The following is a 17,561-nucleotide window of genomic DNA, read 5'->3' as shown; positions in this document are numbered from 1 at the left end:
AGTCGCCAACCGAAATTAGCAATGCTCATCGACATCGGCAAACGCACAAGACACATCGCGATTTTCGTAAAATCTGAATGAAATATAAAAAGCATCAACCAAAATCACCGATCCCGGGTCATTATAAACTCAGAACCCCTCGACTCAGACGCCCGGCACACCCAGCTCTCTCACCCTTGTCGCTCTTGACCTCCACGGCTAGCGGTGCCGGCGCAGACCGTGTGGCATCCACAGTGAAGGTAAGGGGCACGTTGGCGCGGCAGTGTTCCGGCTCTACGCCCGGCCCGTAGGCGACAACGTTATCGGCGTCCACCTCACAGTCCACCGGAACCTGTGGAGGAAGGGGATGGGGTGGTAACGTCTATCTCACAGTCCACAGGAACCTGTGGAGGAAGAGGATGGGGTGGTAACGTCTATCTCACAGTCCACAGGAACCTGTGGGAGGTGGAAGTGGAGAGGTGGAGCGGTAAATGAGGGGCCAGGTCACAGGTGGTGCTGATAATGGTGAAGTTCAAGAGCCTCCTACACCTTTCTGCGATTCATTGGCTGCTGCTTGAATGGATTTAAGATAAAAAAGACGCTGGAAAGTAAACATTCGATCAATCCGAATGTGATTCAAAATAACGATGAAAAAGACAAAATCTACTAAAAAAGTGTCGTGCGAAGTAAATTGCGTAGGTCAAAAGTAAAACACCTAGCTCCACTTAGCAATCACCACAATCTACCTCGCCTCGCCTGACCTACCCTAGACTCTCCTACCCCCCTCCACCTTTTCCTCGAGTCCCATACCTTGAACGGGGATCCGGGGATGTGCTGGTCGGCGTATCGCACATTGACGTCGTACTCTCCGGGCTCGGTGGGCACGTACTCGACCGTGCATGAGCCGTCCTTGTTGTCCACACAGGACATCTTGGCCTCGGAGGGGCCCTCGATGGCCAGACCCAGACCGCCGGTGCCAGCTCCTGGGAGGAGAGATTTTACAGGAGGGTGAGCGGAAGGCACACGTCAAGTAGCGGAAGGAAAGCGTTGGATGGAAACCCATTCACCTCTAATAAGTAATAGATGGGGCGTTAAGTCATAATTGCATGAACAGAAATTCCGTCACCTAATTAAGCTGAACCAGAACTGTAAATATATTCTCAACACCACTGTCTGAAAATAATACTAGCATGGCAGCGTCAACACGAGCACATTTCAGACCCCATTACCAGGATGCAACGCTTCACAACTTCACTCCGAATCCATTGCACATACCACTAGGACGAAATCACTCCTCCCTCAACCAACTGACCTCGGGTGTTGATTTTGAACGTGTTGGACTTGTTGACGATGCCCCTTTTGAGGCCCGGTCCGTCGGCAGTGACCTTCCTCGGGTCACAGCCGGGCTTGGCATTGACGGTGAACGGCGCGCCGGGCACCGGAGCGCCGTCATACGCTAGGTCGATCTTGTGGGGACCTGAGGAGAAGGAAAACGGTCATTACTAACCATAGCTTTGGCACTTTAAGTTTATACCGTCAGTCACTAAACAATGAAAAACAGCGTGATAGGTCTCCTGAGTCGGACGGTGGACACCTGAGCAGCATCCCACAAAACAGTCCTCTACGAGCTAATGCGTGCGTTGCTCCCATCAAGAGGATGCACGCTGACAGCTCTTTACAGCAACTCATTCCCGTATAGCGTCTCCCTGGCTCTCCTCTCCTTGCCAAAGTGTTCTTTCCTCCCACCCACCGCTCTAACCTCCCGTTTCTCTCACCCGGCTCGGTGGGTGTATACGTGGCCTTGAAGGTACCGTCTCCGACCGGCTCCACGTGCGAGGGGCACGGCGCGCCCGACGGGCCGGTCACGGGACAGGTCACCTTTCCGTCCTTGGAGCCGGGCACGGCGCGCGCGTCCACCACCATGTCGGTGGGAGAGTTCAGGAACGCCGCTGTGGAGAGAAAGGAGAAGGAGAAGAGTGGTCAGCTGGCCGGCTAATGGGAGGCATAAATGACGTTGCTTTGAGATGAGACAAACGACTGGAAACACTGGTCGCAGCCTCTTGTTGATATTATTCAAAATGACAGATGAACGAAAACTAAGATCATTGATCAATAACAATATGACGAGCCGCCACAACATTTACCTGTGATTGCAATTTAGATGTCTCAGACAAATAAAACAACCGAAATCACAACAAATGATGAAAGTTCTTGCCTAGCATTCACCCCCAACACACAAAAATCACCGACATTCATGCATCACCTCCCCTTTCCCCCCTCACTCACTCGGCTCAACACCATCCACCCTAATCTTGGACGTATCCACGCTGGGTTTGGCCTCGATGTTGACGGGGCTCTGGGGGATCGCGCGGCCTCCGTACGTCACATTCAGGGTGTACGGGCCGGGTCGGGGGTACACGTAGTCGGCAGTCATGGTGCCGTCACCGTTGTCAGTCAGCTGTACGGGCACCTCTTTGCCGGTCTTGTTGTCCTTGAGGCCGATGCGCAGCTCGGCTGGGGGTGGGAGGGGCAGGGTCAGCCGGAATTGTAGCTTTGTGTCTGATGTGTGATGCCATGATGATACTCAATAGGCAGAGACGATGATAATCCGTAATGAAATTCAGCTAGTGATGTTGTTTGTTCGAGCATTAGCGTACTGTTTACGAAAATGCAAAAAAAAAAAAGAATGCATGCCAGTGAGTACCATAAAAGCTGATGAACCACAATAACGATCTTAAAAATGCAGACCACGCATGGTTTTCTCAACGAGACCCTACCCCCAGAATCGAAGGACTCGACGCGACCGACATCCACTTCAACGCAACACAAGGCAACCACCGATATATTCAAATGCGAAGACTTTAAGGAACGTCCAGCAAGCCTGTTAGTTACCCACCAGGTCCAGCGCCTCTCGCGTCCACGTTGAAGTGGGTGGGCACCTGAGCCCGCACACCCGGCTCCAGACCCGGGCCGAACACCTGAACCTTGGAGGCGTCCACTGGAGCCGTCACGTCCACTCGGAACGGAGAGTTAGGCACCGCCACGCCGCCAAAGTTCACCTGAGAGATGGGAGGGGATGTCATGGTTTGGTAGGGGTGTGAAGTGGAAGACGTGAGGCGGCCACAGTTCCGGTTAGCCGGGATGGTAGACATAAAGGGATAGTAGAATAACCGAGTCTAAGTTCAGTAGATTGGGTAGGTACCTTATTTTATCACACAGAAGTGGTAAATACGATTCTAACCCTGCACATCTTCAACCTACTTATGAATAACTCTCACCACTATCACAGACGCGAGTCAAATGTACACATCTTTACATACACAATACAACCAATAACAAAATTCGTTCAAACGGATCAATCCCACTTCCTCCGCACGGAAACACTACAGCGGACGGAATACGCACCATGACGGTGTGTTTTCCGCTGGTGGAGATTGTGTACTCGACGTGGAACACACCCGGGGACTTCTCAGTGATCTTCATCGGCACTTCGCGGAGATCCTCGTCCAGAAGCTGTAACAAGGAGTGAGTTCAGAAAAGCATAGATAGTAGAAACGTGTGTTCAGATCATTTATCATTACGACGAAGTGTGTTCAGAACAGTGAACACACACCTTATGTCCTTCACATGTACACCCATATTTAGAGCGATAAATGCAGCAGGTGCCCCGGTCTTCAACTCACCGAGATATCGAGCGGCGCGCTGCCGGCCGCCGTCGTGTCCACGGTGAAGTGGGTGGGCTTGTTGACGCTCACGCCGTCCTTCTGTACTCCCGGACCGAACACTCGCACCTGCCGACAACGGCGAGAACGAAAACATAGTGAAGGAGCTGTGGGAGCTGAGCACTGAGCAGAGATAAGTTGAACAAAGGAGATGGCGCTTCGCATTGCCATGTCGTTCGACAAGCCCCTAGTCTAGTCACGTATCTAAGAACCTTCCGCCTCCATAGCGTGCTTCAACTTGTAAAACTGATCACTGATTAATACATATTGTTTTTAGTCTAAATTGGGTTACTTTTAACAACAATAGACAGAGGAAAAGTTAATATTTCAAGAAGTCCCAAAAAACGAACACTTCCTTTACGATATTGACCTCTGCTAGCAGTCACAGCACAAATGCAAAACTAAAAACCTTCTATTTAAAAAAAAAACTTCTATTTAATAAGTCTCTCAGTCCGTGACCCTTACGTTTGCAATCAATCTCCCGTCAAATCGCTCACCTTGCTGGCATCATAGTCGGTCTTGGGGATAACCTGCGCCATCCATGGCGACTGGGGAATATCCTCTCCCTCACAGAGCACATGCACGGCATACTCTCCGGGCGCCGTCGGAAGGTAGGTCACATCTGCCGAGCCGTCACCGTTATCATGACACTGGATCTGCGCCTGGGAGGGGCCCTCGACGCTGAAACCCAGCGCGCCCGTCTCGCCGTTGGTTTCGACGGTGAAGGCGGCCGGTGATCCGACCACGCCGCCCTTCAGTCCGGGGCCGTAGCAGCGGATACGCGACTCCTGAAACGGGGGGGGGGGGTCGGGTTAGATGAGAAAAATATGGGAAGAAAACGGAATGAGTGAGCCTGAGCAGTGAATAACTTCTATTTAGAGTGAGCATTAAAAGCATAATTGTGTTGAGCTTACATGTGACAGACGTAATAATGGCAGAGTCAGTGAAGATACGAGATAATTTATATGTTATAATTACATATTACTTTACGGCTAGTGGCAATTCCAGCCCTACCTATTGTTCCAAATACAGAAGCGTTAATAAGAACGCCCCATATATAACGCAGCTCCATGGCAGTCGCGACCATCTATAAACCAGACGCATTGTTCTCACGTGATAATGTACACGCAATATGACGATCAGACAGGCAATGACCAACACGCTATCTGCCATTGATATCGACAACAAGGAAGCTAATCTAGTTCCAGGCGGCTGTAGGCTAGCAAGAATGCCATTCTGGAAGAAAAATACAATCCTGGAAATGTTCCTTCAAGAGACATAAAAAACAGAGCCATAAAACGGAAGCATTATGAAAATTATTTGTTGGGCCTGACCAACGAACTAAGCATTAGAACAGACGGCATAAAACCGTCAACGTCCAAGAAAACATCCCTGAGTCCACTCACCCCCTTCGGTCCGACGTTAACCTCGAACGGTGAGCGAGGGATCTCGTGTCCGCTGTAAGTGATCATGACGATGTAGCGGCCCTCGCGCTTGGGGTAGTAGGCGCCCTCGTAGACAAAGTCGCTGACTTTCCGCAGCTCAGCCGGCTCGTCGGCACCGCCTGAAGTCAGAGGTCACAGGTGAGGTCGGGTGAGAGGTCACAGGTTAGGTCAGATAATATAAAAGGTGGGAGGGAAGTCTGGAAAGCCAGGTGGAATATCAGGGCGAGAGGTTGCACCTGGGAGGTTGGAAAGCATGATTTGAATGAGCAGGGTTGATGAAAAGGAGAAGCAGAAATAACAATAACAAACACAGCAGCTGCTGCAGCAGAGTTGGTCCCTTGAATATTTTATATGGTTGTCGGATTCGTTGAAAGTAGCATCGCCGGCCATTTTATGCAAACAGGTACCAAGAAAGCACAATCAACAACTACGACCTGAAGAGCTGTCGTGAATGCACTACAGCACGATTTTTTTCTCACGGTCGAGTTCACAGCACAATTACAATAATTACGGACTACTGCGGTTTATCATTTTGCCATGCAAATCCGCTCATCTCGAGGGTATTTGATTATCATAATCACAACATCTAAGTGCGGTTACCACATAAATGCCATACTTCTCTTCCCCGTTACAATTCTCACGCTCATCTTAGGTCATTCAAGGTCATCCAGGCTTTCTCATGATCTCCCCTTTCTACAAAGACGAGCAGCTCCGGACTGACCTGGGCCGATGATGCGCACTTTGGGCACGCCCTCTCCGGCGCCCTCCGTCCACAGTTTGAAGTCGGCAATCTCACCCACGCGCACGCCCTTGTTTTGGAGGCCGCGACCCGTGGCCTTGACCCGGCGCGGGTCGCAAGCTGAGGAGCAACCAATCAGAAGCAGTGTTACAATTCAAGCAGAACACGACAAAATTGTTCACGCAGAAAAGAAGAAAGCAATCAGTGCATAAAAAATAAAATATGAAAAATATGAAAAATATGAAATGCTTCAATGACGTTCTCATGGACAGCTATCTCCGTAACTCTACATATATTCCTAATGTCTTGGGGAAGTCTATGAGCATAAACAATAATGTCTGATTCACATAACGACTCCAATCCTCACCTGGGCTGACTTTGACGCCGAAGGGGCTCTTGGGGATCGGCTTGGTGGCGAAGTAGATGTTGATGGAGTACATGCCGACCTGGTCGGCCAGGTACTCGCAGCGCCACTGACCCTGCTTCACCTCCTTCAGCTTCAGCATGGCCGGGTTCTGCTTGCCCTTGGGGTCCAGGATGACGACCTCCGGTGTGCCCTTGCCGGCGTCTGTGATCACAGGCGGACAGAGGTCAGCGTCAGGCTTGGTGTCAAGGACAGCTCGACAAGCAAACTCCGGGTTGAACTCTGGAAATACCTGCATAACCGACAGTTATCGCTAGTGTGCCCTTCCGACTTTCCAGGCTTGGCTGGGCTGATGGTGCCCGCCCGTGCTTTTGATGCACCCGAAACGTGCAAGCTTCCAGACTTGGTGCCAGGAAGCGATAGATGATTCACTTTCTGCAGCATTTTTAGACGCTTCGCAAACAAAAACGGCGAATAAGTTATTTCACGGGTCCGCTGGCGAATTCACTGGCTTATGCAATCAGTAGCAAAACCACAGCTAAATCACGGCCCCCAAAGCGCTTAGCTTATAACACGAAGGGCTGCAAATCGCGCACCGTTGCATTCCGAATGACACAGAGCTAGTGTTGACGTCTGGCGCGTGCCCCAGTCGGCATACCGCGACGGCAGCGGCGCCCCGTATTTAGCGTAACTGGACTGGCAGCCTATCTCAGATTTCCTGGATAAACGCTGCAGCGCTCAAAGCTCACGGACCGGTTTCAAGATTCAAACGAGAGATGTCACATGCGATGCCGCCAGCTTTTTGCGCTGACCGTTGGTATCCGAAAGCATGACAAACCGATGGCTTGACTCATGAATAGAAATATATTTGCTTACCGCTACGTGTTAGGTTACAGGTAAAAAGGAATACAAGCCGGTATATCTAAACAGCAGAGCAAAACAATTGCAGGTCAGATAATACTATGAGTTGTATACCAAGTTCCACGAAAAGCCGGAAGCTTGCATCCTGGATTCCCTGGCTCGCATGAGGTTACGACAAAACTATTTGACTATTTAAATAGTTACATTTTTGACATTTCCATCGACCAACGCCCTTTAAAAACACCACATTATCCTCACACTTGAGCCACTGTTACCCTAAGTTCTCACCATGTGTGAAGATGTCGAAGTAGGTGGGCTTGCTGACGACGACGCCGACCGGCTCCAGGCCGGGCCCAGAGGCAGTCACCTTGTTCGGGTCTCCGGCGTACCCCTCCACTTGAACCGAGAACGGCGACTTGGGGATCTCATTGCCGATGAACTTGACGATTACGCGGTGCTGGCCCTCCGAGGTCGGAGTGTACGAGCAGCTGTACGTCAGGTTACGGTCGTTGTTGAACTTAGCCTCGATCTGTGGGAAAAAGAGGGATATCAGGTAAATCAAAAGCAGTTCGTTACCAGTAGTTACTGTAATTGACGTCGTTATGTTGCATGTGATGCTGTGAAGAGCGTGCTATGCTAGTATGAAGTGCATATCATAATATTTGTGATACGTTGTTTCACGTTATTGTCCCATTTTAGATTTTCACTTTCTTCCCTGCAATATGTCTGCTGCAACCACCTACCAAAGCAAACATCTAAGCCCTAAGCCTCATGATATAATTAACTCTACTGAAGACCATCCCTCCAGAAACCCCCTCCCCCACCCCTCCCCACTGGCGCCCAGACGGGTGAAACGTCCCCGCCGCCGGCGGCACCTCTCTGCGGGTCTGCAGCAAACCGCCACAGGGTTAGCTCAAAGCGCCAGGTGCCGGTTACGAACGCCAGCTGTCGGCGCGAGGGCCAGAACGACGAAACCACCAAATGGGCAGTCAAGGCATTAAACTAGATTGAAAACTCAATGTTACTTTAAATTTTCTCTTTTTCTTCACTCCTTCACGTTACGTAGCCGCCCTTTTTAGTTCCTCGACTAGCCAGCGAGAGAATCTTATCATCAGCGACCGCACGTTCAGATCACGATTTGGGACGGCGCCCGGCCACCACGGACGACATACGGTCGTGACGGAGATGACGATCGTACTGAGGGCGGAGGACGCCAGCCTGCAGCCGACGATAACACTGCCGACTGCTGAGTCAGGCCACGGTCTGAGGCTAATGGGTTCATGGCATCGTGATTCGCTTTATGTGAGGTTTGATTGGTATCAAGGTTGGGAAAGGCCCGTGAATCGTCAACTGCTTGAATGACAGCTACACATTAAGCAGCTTTTGTTTACACTCATCGAAGGTCTAAGCTAAATGAAAATGTCAATTCAGAGTTGAATGATGATTATTCAGCCAAACCGCACTTATTTTAAAGGTATTGCCGTCTTACCTCTGCTTTGAAGCAGAGGTAAGACGGCAAAATGTTGACGATATAACTGACCCTCACGAGTGGCGAAGCAACATGACCTCTCGAGCGAAGGACCTCAGCGAGATAATTCGCAAATGGACCCCAGCGAGCTCACGTTCGGAGCTCTGGCTTTCCCTTCCAATCAACCAAGCCCTCGGGCCGTCAGCAACATCCCGCCGCTAGCAACAGATGTCGCCACCACTCACCACCCTCCCCTCCCCCTCCCCACTCGTCAAACGCGGTACATGACCCCTCCCACCCCCACCTCAGACAGCGTCGCTTGACAGGCATAGCACGTGCATTGGTGGCCGGTGGAGGGGGAGGGGAGGGGCTGCACTCGGCAGGTGGGGTGGGACGGGAAAGCGTTCACGTGAACCGGGCTTTACACTGGGCTTACTGCGAAGAACAGGTCAAGAAAGCAAGACCGAAGCAGTTGAAACGATTACGACTATTGGAGGTGTGTTGTGTAATAATCGGAACCGATAGGACAGAATCAGGAGGGTTTCGGTCCGGAACAGAATGTCACCACGGCACTCCCACGAAAGTTCCACGAAGTTCGAGGCGCGGAGCTAGGCGAAAAGAGGGGAGAAGGTGTGGTCAGTGGTGGATGAGCTTGTGGTATTGAAGTGACTAGATTCAGTGTAATTTTCCATGCAGAGTCGATGTATTGTAACGGTGATGTGGTTTCGGATTGATCAGGCCAAGTATCACTCAGCGGAAACAACAAATTCAGCTACTGAGTCGGAAACGGTCAGATTCAAACACGGTAGACGAAAAATAAGGCAAGGAATCCCAATTACAGCACCAGAAATAAGTAGCAGATTTATCCACGATCTGAATAAAACACGAAGGTCACGCAAAGCCAGAGCTCTCATTGTTGTCACGCGAGCGCCTTTCGTATATCTAAACTAAAATAGCGGACCATACAAAAATACTGAATGCTGTGAATTCAGGGGGATTCTATTTCTGACCCACTCCAGTCAAGCACCGAAACAATTATATGTCAGAAAGACCACTGTATGCCGAGGTCTACATATGTAATATGTATGTTAGCATGATCGTTTAAAAAAGAAAACGTAGCAAAGGTACTCTTCCTTTACTAAGTTTCCCTTACCCTCCTTTCTTCTACTATTTCCTTCCTAACCTACACACTCCCTCCCTCGCTCTCTCCATCTACTATATCTCTCATCCTCTCATCCCACCGTGCCACTCACCGGCTCCTTCTGACCGTTGGGTCGGATCAGGAAGCACTCGACCTTGCCCTGACCGGCCGAGAACGTCTCCACGGTGAAGAAGGTGGGTGCTCCGACCACCGGGCCCGTGGGCTCCACGCCCGGGCCGTAGCAGCGAACCCTGAGGGCAGGTCACGGGGTCAGGGGTCAGGTCACGGGGGTCGGGAGTCACTTAATCAAGGGATCAGGGGCTCAGACAACAGATCAAACCATGAAGTCTTGGAGCATGCTGAGGCCACTGACAACTGCTGACAACTGGGGCTGTCGACAACGTGGGCTGCTGAGCAAGTTCTTTGGCATGAAAATATCGATGGAAATTATGAAAATTGATGACATATGAAGATGTATCTGGCGGAGGGTAGTTATTTTGAACATTTAGCCTGTCTACCGTAGAAGATGTTTATAATAACCAGTAACGGTTCTGTCGTCTGTATGGTTAGCGGTTGTGTCCCCAGGCGACTGGAGACCGCTGACCCGGCACCATTCAAGGAAATCATCACAGACGAGAGACTAAAGTCGGACCACATACATACACCAAAGTCTCCATGGTTTACGTTATAATTAACTGAATGACAGACTTTCACTGGGCACTGGAATAAAGTGAAGATGGCTTTCATCCCATCTACCTCAAAGTAGACGGTATCGACTCACAATTCAAATGGATTAAAAGTAACGGGCTTGAGAGAAAAAGGCGCGGGTTTCTTAATTAAGTCCCAACGTAGTTTCTGACGTAGCTGAGATTGAAGACAAACGCCTAACGTCTATCAGGGACGGTTAGTAACACGGCAAAGTACAGCAAAAATGCCGGTTACATGAATTAGATCTCAGCTCGAACTGCAGAGATTTTACAACACCCCGACTCATATCGAATGTCGATCTGCGAGGTTACTGAGTGCGTCTGCGACAAGTCAGTCTTTTCTCCAGCCGGTTACGTCCTCTGAGCATGCAGTTACGGCAAGCCGACACCAGAGACGGTCCTATGCTATGCCATTATAGTCTGCAAGCTGCAATTTTGGCAGGGTGGACATTAGACACCGGACGGCAGCGACGGTTCCGGCGACGTCGCTGGCAGTTGCGGTCGTCACCCCTCTGCAACATTCCACTGACCCCGCTACGCTCGGTCCTGCAACGGTCAACGCCGGAATATTTGTCGTCTTTACGGATGGCGTTTATTGCTCAAACGGTGCGACGCTTTTGATAAGGGATGCACCAGACGTGCAAGTTGTTGCAAAGGAGACACCGATGGTGTGTGATGATATATGTAGATGATGCTTAGATAATCTACAACCGCCATCGCTCCACATCTTAACTTATCAAGCCATCGAGCTTCCGAGCTCAGCCCACAGCCCATCGTTTATCGTTCATCATCGCAGCACATCGCCCAATGCATATCGTACAAATATATCCTTCATCGTCCACTGAGACTGAGCTACCGCTACTTTCCCACCGGACGCAAGTCCTGTCTACCCACCAAAACCACAACGAACCTTTGAATCACCACCCACCGTCTATCAACCCACCAATCCACTGTGCGCTTGCATACCACCCACCGTCCCATCGTCCAACGCCAATCGTTCATCGCCCACCTCCTACCGCCTACAGAACTATTGCCCGCCGCCAGTACCGCCTGCCGACCCATCGTCCGTCGCGTACCGCCAGTCGCCTGCCGATACAGCACATCCCCTCCCCTCCCGGGCGGCTGGAATTTTTCCGTGACCTTCCACCGCTCCAGGATCCGACCGCCACCAACGGCCACCCAACAGATGACGTCACCATATGAACGAACACTGATGACGTCATCCGTCTGAACGAACACCGATGACGTCATTCACCAGCTGGATTAATTGTGGCGCGCAAACTCCGGCCTGGCAACGACTGCCAGACGGGCACGCCTGAATGACATGAGATACGAGTCTCGTTTGGATTAACCAGTCTCACCCCGCGAAATATAAACGGTGTAGTATGGCGTCGACTCAAACGCCGCTTAATTCTGCCAGACGATGAAGTTAGGGGACAGAACACAGCCTATGAGTCAGGTCTTTGTGGTCGGACGTCACCTTTGGCCACCTGCCACCCCTCCATATCCCTCGCCCCTGAGGTCTTTGGTCCACAGCACGCCCTCGCCGCCCTCTGGCAGCTTCGTGAGGTGTTTGTCTCGCTCCGACGCTCTGACGAGCCAGCACGTCTGGTTGGGAGTTTTGGTCGTGCTTCTGGCGTGCTCTGGCCGTGCTTGACCGTGCTCAGTGTTTTGGACGTGCTCTGGATGTATTCAGACGGCCGTGCTCGTCCTTGTTTGCCACTTGGTCAGGCGTGTCTACACTCCAGACAGCCAAGCAAGGACAGCGGCCAGCGGTCAGCTCATCGTGGCTGTGCTGAGCGGACGGGTCTGGACAACCGAGGGGATGGGTGGAGAGGGGGTACTCCGTGCCGCTGGCAGACCACGGACCCCCCTCCCCCATCCCCACCCCCACCCCACACAGCACCACCCTCCAGGGCCGCGCGGCTTCACTGTTTGGCGCTCACTGCTCGGCCAAAACGACGCTGCCAGAACGGAAGACGCAGCGGCCAGCGCAGATATCAAAGGCAGGCGGCGGAAGAGACATGGTCGGAAGGAAACTATGCGACCTCAAAACGGAGATATGGTGGAGTAAGAAGTCATTCATGCCATTTCAACGATGTTTTCTGAAACTCAGCACGACAACGAAAAATATGTGTTATATTATTATCACTACGCTGTAAGTATAATAAGTTGGTTAATAAAATCATAAACTAGCTAGTGTTTATGTCAATACAACTCTCACCACTTCACTCGGACCAAACTAGTTCAAACTCTCAAACGGTTTAGTTGAGCACCGCACACAAAGGGAACCTGGGCGTTAGTTGGGTAACGACTTAGTCTACTGACACACAGACAGACAAACACACTGTTGTACCTGGCACCGATGGCAGATTGACTGAAACAAATCGACACCATAATGTCAGATGGCCAGTCGGGGGAGAGCTGTACGGTCAACAATTACAGGCTCGTTTACAGAATCATGGAGGTAGTTTGGGTCCATTTCATGTGAGTGCAGCCAGTAATTTATCGGATCGATTTTTATCGTTTGTAACACTTCCATAGCAGGCTGTCAAAGAATACTATGACATTACTAGACCCTTAAACGGAAATAATTGTCATATTTCACAAAAACATCTACTATCAGACACCAGTTGCCCATGAACTCAAGCAAAGAAAGTTTTTTTGCGCAGACAAAATGGACTGAATGGAATTGAAAATTGCCAAACATTTAGCGGGTTCACCAGACTAGTTGATTAATTTGTAAAAATCGAAACACCAATTAGCCCACCGAATGAGCCACAACCCAAACTACCTTCTCTTTTACCATACCCCAACACCAGCGCACCACACCACCCACCCGGTATGCCCAGCAGACCGGCACGGCACGGCGGGCCGCGTCCCGTGACCGTCACGCTCCAGTGGTCAGGTCACGCACACAAGGAAATTTAGCGGCCAATGGCCCGCTGTCCACTCGGCGCAGTGGACTCAATGGACTAAATAGAGCCCCGTCGGTGGCACGGGTCACGGACCATAGGTCACAGCTGGCCGGAAGTCGAAGTGAAAACGGCTTTACGGAGTATAGCCTAGAGGTCCAAGTAACATACGTGATAGTTCAAGCGATGCATGAGGTGAATAATTGAGTTACATCAGCTGGCCTGAAATATCAAGCATCAGTACTACTCGACAAATCGGCTTGCCTGCCGTATATCCATGCATCCACCCTGTGATTCCCGGCCTACGTCGGTACGTCCCAGGGCCTCGTCTAAGGAATTTTCACTGGGGGGGCCAGAGACTGAAGGAGCCAAATCTAGGGTACCCCCAAATCCTGCTTTCTCACCGGATTTAGACCACTTATTTTTTCATCACAGCCCTGACACCATGAATATTTTTTTTTTGAAAACTAAAAAAAAATAGTAGGCCATCCGACCCATGCTTGTATACCTATTAGTTTATAGCCTCCTTACATTGCCCCATCAGGCAATAATAATCACACTTCTCGTTGTTGAGCGTGTGATTGAGTGGCAGTGCCTTGTCTAAGGAATTTGCATGCCGAGCCTTATGTCGAGGGCCCACACGCATATACTCGTATATTGTTTTGCGAACCACATCGGTTTCAGATGGGCCCCTCTGAGCGCTCGATGCCGATCTCTGAGGGCTAATGCCAACGTCTGGACCTATATGTACTTCGGCCTCTATGGTAGCCCACACTGGTTTTATATGATCTATACCAGGCTTTAACCCTCGCCGGCACAGGGGGGGGGGGGTTGATGCAACCCCCCTAAGGTTTTTCGCGAATAACTCGCGTAAAAAGCGGCCGATCGCGACGAAACTTTCAGTACCCTCGCATTGATCAATTTTACACCTACCCTGAAAATTTCATGACCCTGACCCCAATGACCTTTGACCTGTGACCTCTTTTCTGTGACCATGTTTGGCCGAAATCGCGGTTCGGCTCATGTCGGCTCGCATTAGCCGCGCGTTTGCAAGCTTTTCGTGGTTTCAAACGTTCAAACATGTGATTTGATGTTGCTCCCATGCAGTAGGGTGGGTGTCAAGGTCACCTGAAGGTCAGGTCAGGTCATTGACCTTTGGTGACCTCGGGTGACCTCGGTTCACTTTTTCGAGTTTTACATGTTTCTAGGCTAGTTTTTGGAGCTGAATTCGAATTTAGCAACCATTTGAACATTTACGAAGTAGTTTTGGTGCCTTCGTAACATGTTACGAAGCTATCCGAGGCGGTTGCCACGTATTACGAATACCCGTCACAACCCCTACCGGTTGACCTGACCTGACCTGACCTGGTCTAAATGCTTAAAGACATCATCTCTGATCAAAACTAACACGATATTCGTGATCAGCACCCCGGAAAACCACATGGCAGCCACACTTTACGACTTTCTAACAGGTCCCGATTTTCCCGGTTTTCGGGTCATTGACCTGACCTGGAAGGTCACCCGATGACCTAGGACCTTAAAATTGGGTATCATCGGCTTCCTCTCGTGACGGGCAACACGCTCGTTTTTTCCGCGAAGCTCTAGCTCAATCAGGGGCCAAACGCGAGGGGGAGGGTCGTACCAACCCCCCCTTGTGCCGTCGAAGGACTCAAAATGGCCTGTGCCGGCGAGGGTTAATGGTCAATCTGAGTGGAGACCGTATTTTCCCACTAGGGCCCCCTCAGACCAGATGCCTGTGTATCAACTTGGAGACTGATGGCTTCTCAGGTGGATTCTCCGTAATCGCCGTGGATCTTCAACACAACCTTAAGGTCGTCAGAGGCTATAAACTAAACAAAAATGAAGATTACCCCGTGTAGTAGTGCTTTGAGGCCCGTTGGGACCCTAAGTGGCTGGCATTTGCCCCCCCCCAGGACTCCATGCCGACTTCTGTAGATAATCCAGCTGTCAGAGTTCCCGTCCCCATAGACAGACCACCAATCTGGCATCTGCGCCTGCGTACGACCACCCAGAATGGGAGCCTGCTTCATTACGATTAGGAGCTACTCTAGCCGCACACCGGTGACCGTCCAGCCAGAAGTTGGACTCCGCATAGCGAAGACGACGATAGGCAAAAACAAGAGATTGACGCCTCGAGGACAGAAACACACCTTTCCGTGCTTCTATCCTCAGGATACAGAAATCCTTCTCCTCCACGCCGCAACCCCCCTCCGGGCTGGACAGGCAACTTTATCTCATGCGGGCTGCTCCCTTGGAGCGGCACCGCTGCTCCCGAGGGGGCGCACCCCGTAGCCGGGTGCAGTGAGTGCCTTGGGGCTGGGTGGCCTGTCCCCTGGACGGGCTCAGCCCCGGCGACTCACTAGGGTGCCTGCCCAGACCAATGTCTCCCCCTAATTCCTATCATCCTTCCGGCTCTGAAATGGTCTAATTGGACCGAAAGGGCCTACCGTAAGGTGGGGCTATTTGAGACAGTGGGGCTATTTGAGACAGTATTTAAAATTGCTATAAAATAAAAACCACTTAAAATTTATGGTTAATTATTTGCTCAGGCGATATACTGCTCGATTCCACACCTCTCTGAGCAAAAATATCACACAAAAATCAAACGATCTTCATTTTATAGCGATTTTAAATGCTGTCTCAAATAGCCCCACTGTCTCAAATAGCCCCACTTTACGGTAACCCAACAAAACAAAAACAAAACAGGACAGAAACAATTCAGATTGATACCTAAAGGAGAAATTGTTGCCGGTAGAGCCTTGGACTCCGCGTGGTGAGGGCACGCGTCTCGGTTATAACAGTCCGGGTTCGAAGCGCGACATCGCTCGATCTTTATGAGCCTCCTGGCGAGTACATGGTTACGGTTGGTGGCAGGCCATAGCCATTCGAAGTCAGTGAGGGGACCGGCCGTGTGCGGCTATGTGCATACGTTAAACTTTGGGCTCTAAATTCTGCCATAGATCACGAATTGCGCGATCGGAGGGTAGAGGGCAGGGCCAACGCAAAGCTCTGCTTAGCGGGGGCTCTGTACTTGTGAATCCGCTTCCATTCAAAAGGTTCGGACTAAATTTATGAAAAAAGAATATCCGGGACACGGAGTTGGGCGCCTGAAAAGACGAAAAGTAACGCATTGCTGAGCGAAAAAAATGGTTCAGGTAAACAAAATAAACACATAACAGCCCTAGGTAATGAGGTATTTCAATGTGCTCACATTGCATCGTTTCATTTACGCATTTGTTGTTATGTGCACTGACGCCTCGAAATAAAAATTCGTTTGCCTTTTGGCTATTGCCGGCCCCCCCAGTAGTGACTTTTTGCCCTGACTGGGGGGGCCAGGTCGATGACTGCGGGGGTTTGGCCCCCCCAGTTAACATGTTAGACGAGGCCTTGGTACGTCCCCAATAAAGGTCTGTTCACACAGTACCGACATCGGCCGTCCATCTCCACACAGCCTGGAATGTCGGACGGCCGCTTCCAGCGCCGAATGACCAGCGAAACAGAGCAGCTAATCGGCCATGCCGGGCGCGTGTGAACCGGCCTTAACGGCCTGTCAACAACCTCTAGCCGAGCGACTCGGCCACTTTTCACCAGCTAAACAGCGGCGATTTATTTCCCAAACTAGCGCATGTCAGGTGAGAATCGCTCGACTCTCCAGTGAGAGAATGGATGTCATGGAAGGTCACTGGATGTTCATCGTCTCTCAACTCTGTCTCACCTGTTTGGGTTTGTCTTTGCGCGAAGCGGCGCGCCGGCCTTCAGCTTGGCGTTGGGGTACTGCGAGAGGTACGTCATCATGGACAGCTCGTCCACGTTCGGGTCAATCATGTCCTCCGGCTGGATCAGCTGTAAGACGGCGGAGACACCAGTGTCAGCTCGGGAGGCAGGGTTAGGTCTGGAAAAGACTGCTGATAACGTGGCGTCCAAATGTATTTATGCCGGTTGGTCTGGTCTGGCGATATTTTATTATGATGTATGACTGTCCAGAGGATCCTATAAGCATGTCGTCCATGGCGAAATGCGCAAAAACCAACGGAACTCGCTGTTATAAATCGTAATAAGCTGTGGTGGGTATTTTTCCGCCTCAGTATCTGACAGAAAGTGCGATGTAGACGAACAAAACGTAATGACGCGAATTCCCCGCTAGTTTGTGAGCCGGCGTAGCGTTCCACTAACTACAGGCGTAGCGTTCCACTAACTAG

General features: G+C 50.9%; 1 protein-coding gene across 5 annotated transcripts in view; it reads right to left on the bottom strand.

Annotated features, from left to right (window-relative positions):
• LOC122389239 (filamin-A-like) overlaps positions 1 to 17,561 on the bottom strand; it is a 119,739-nt gene that overhangs the window by 24,323 nt on the left and 77,855 nt on the right. For 3 of the 5 annotated variants that reach the window (XM_043381077.1, XM_043381078.1, XM_043381075.1), the window contains exons 6-21: positions 17,078 to 17,205; positions 12,783 to 12,803; positions 9,832 to 9,970; positions 7,399 to 7,639; positions 6,253 to 6,453; positions 5,868 to 6,005; positions 5,108 to 5,265; positions 4,199 to 4,489; positions 3,663 to 3,770; positions 3,385 to 3,492; positions 2,876 to 3,038; positions 2,266 to 2,493; positions 1,755 to 1,928; positions 1,292 to 1,456; positions 790 to 962; positions 175 to 331 (exon numbers count right to left, since the gene is read on the bottom strand). In XM_043381077.1, the coding sequence (XP_043237012.1) occupies positions 175 to 331; positions 790 to 962; positions 1,292 to 1,456; positions 1,755 to 1,928; positions 2,266 to 2,493; positions 2,876 to 3,038; positions 3,385 to 3,492; positions 3,663 to 3,770; positions 4,199 to 4,489; positions 5,108 to 5,265; positions 5,868 to 6,005; positions 6,253 to 6,453; positions 7,399 to 7,639; positions 9,832 to 9,970; positions 12,783 to 12,803; positions 17,078 to 17,205 (2,593 nt within the window). The remainder of the gene's footprint in view (positions 1 to 174; positions 332 to 789; positions 963 to 1,291; positions 1,457 to 1,754; positions 1,929 to 2,265; positions 2,494 to 2,875; positions 3,039 to 3,384; positions 3,493 to 3,662; positions 3,771 to 4,198; positions 4,490 to 5,107; positions 5,266 to 5,867; positions 6,006 to 6,252; positions 6,454 to 7,398; positions 7,640 to 9,831; positions 9,971 to 12,782; positions 12,804 to 17,077; positions 17,206 to 17,561) is intronic. The other 2 variants (XM_043381079.1, XM_043381076.1) reach the window with 1 other exon arrangement.

Source organism: Amphibalanus amphitrite, unplaced genomic scaffold (assembly GCF_019059575.1).
Source record: "Amphibalanus amphitrite isolate SeventyFive unplaced genomic scaffold, NRLGWU_Aamphi_draft 000350F_arrow, whole genome shotgun sequence".
In the NCBI taxonomy this organism is placed as follows: domain Eukaryota; kingdom Metazoa; phylum Arthropoda; class Thecostraca; order Balanomorpha; family Balanidae; genus Amphibalanus; species Amphibalanus amphitrite.
This window is presented reverse-complemented; position numbering and strand designations above follow the sequence as displayed.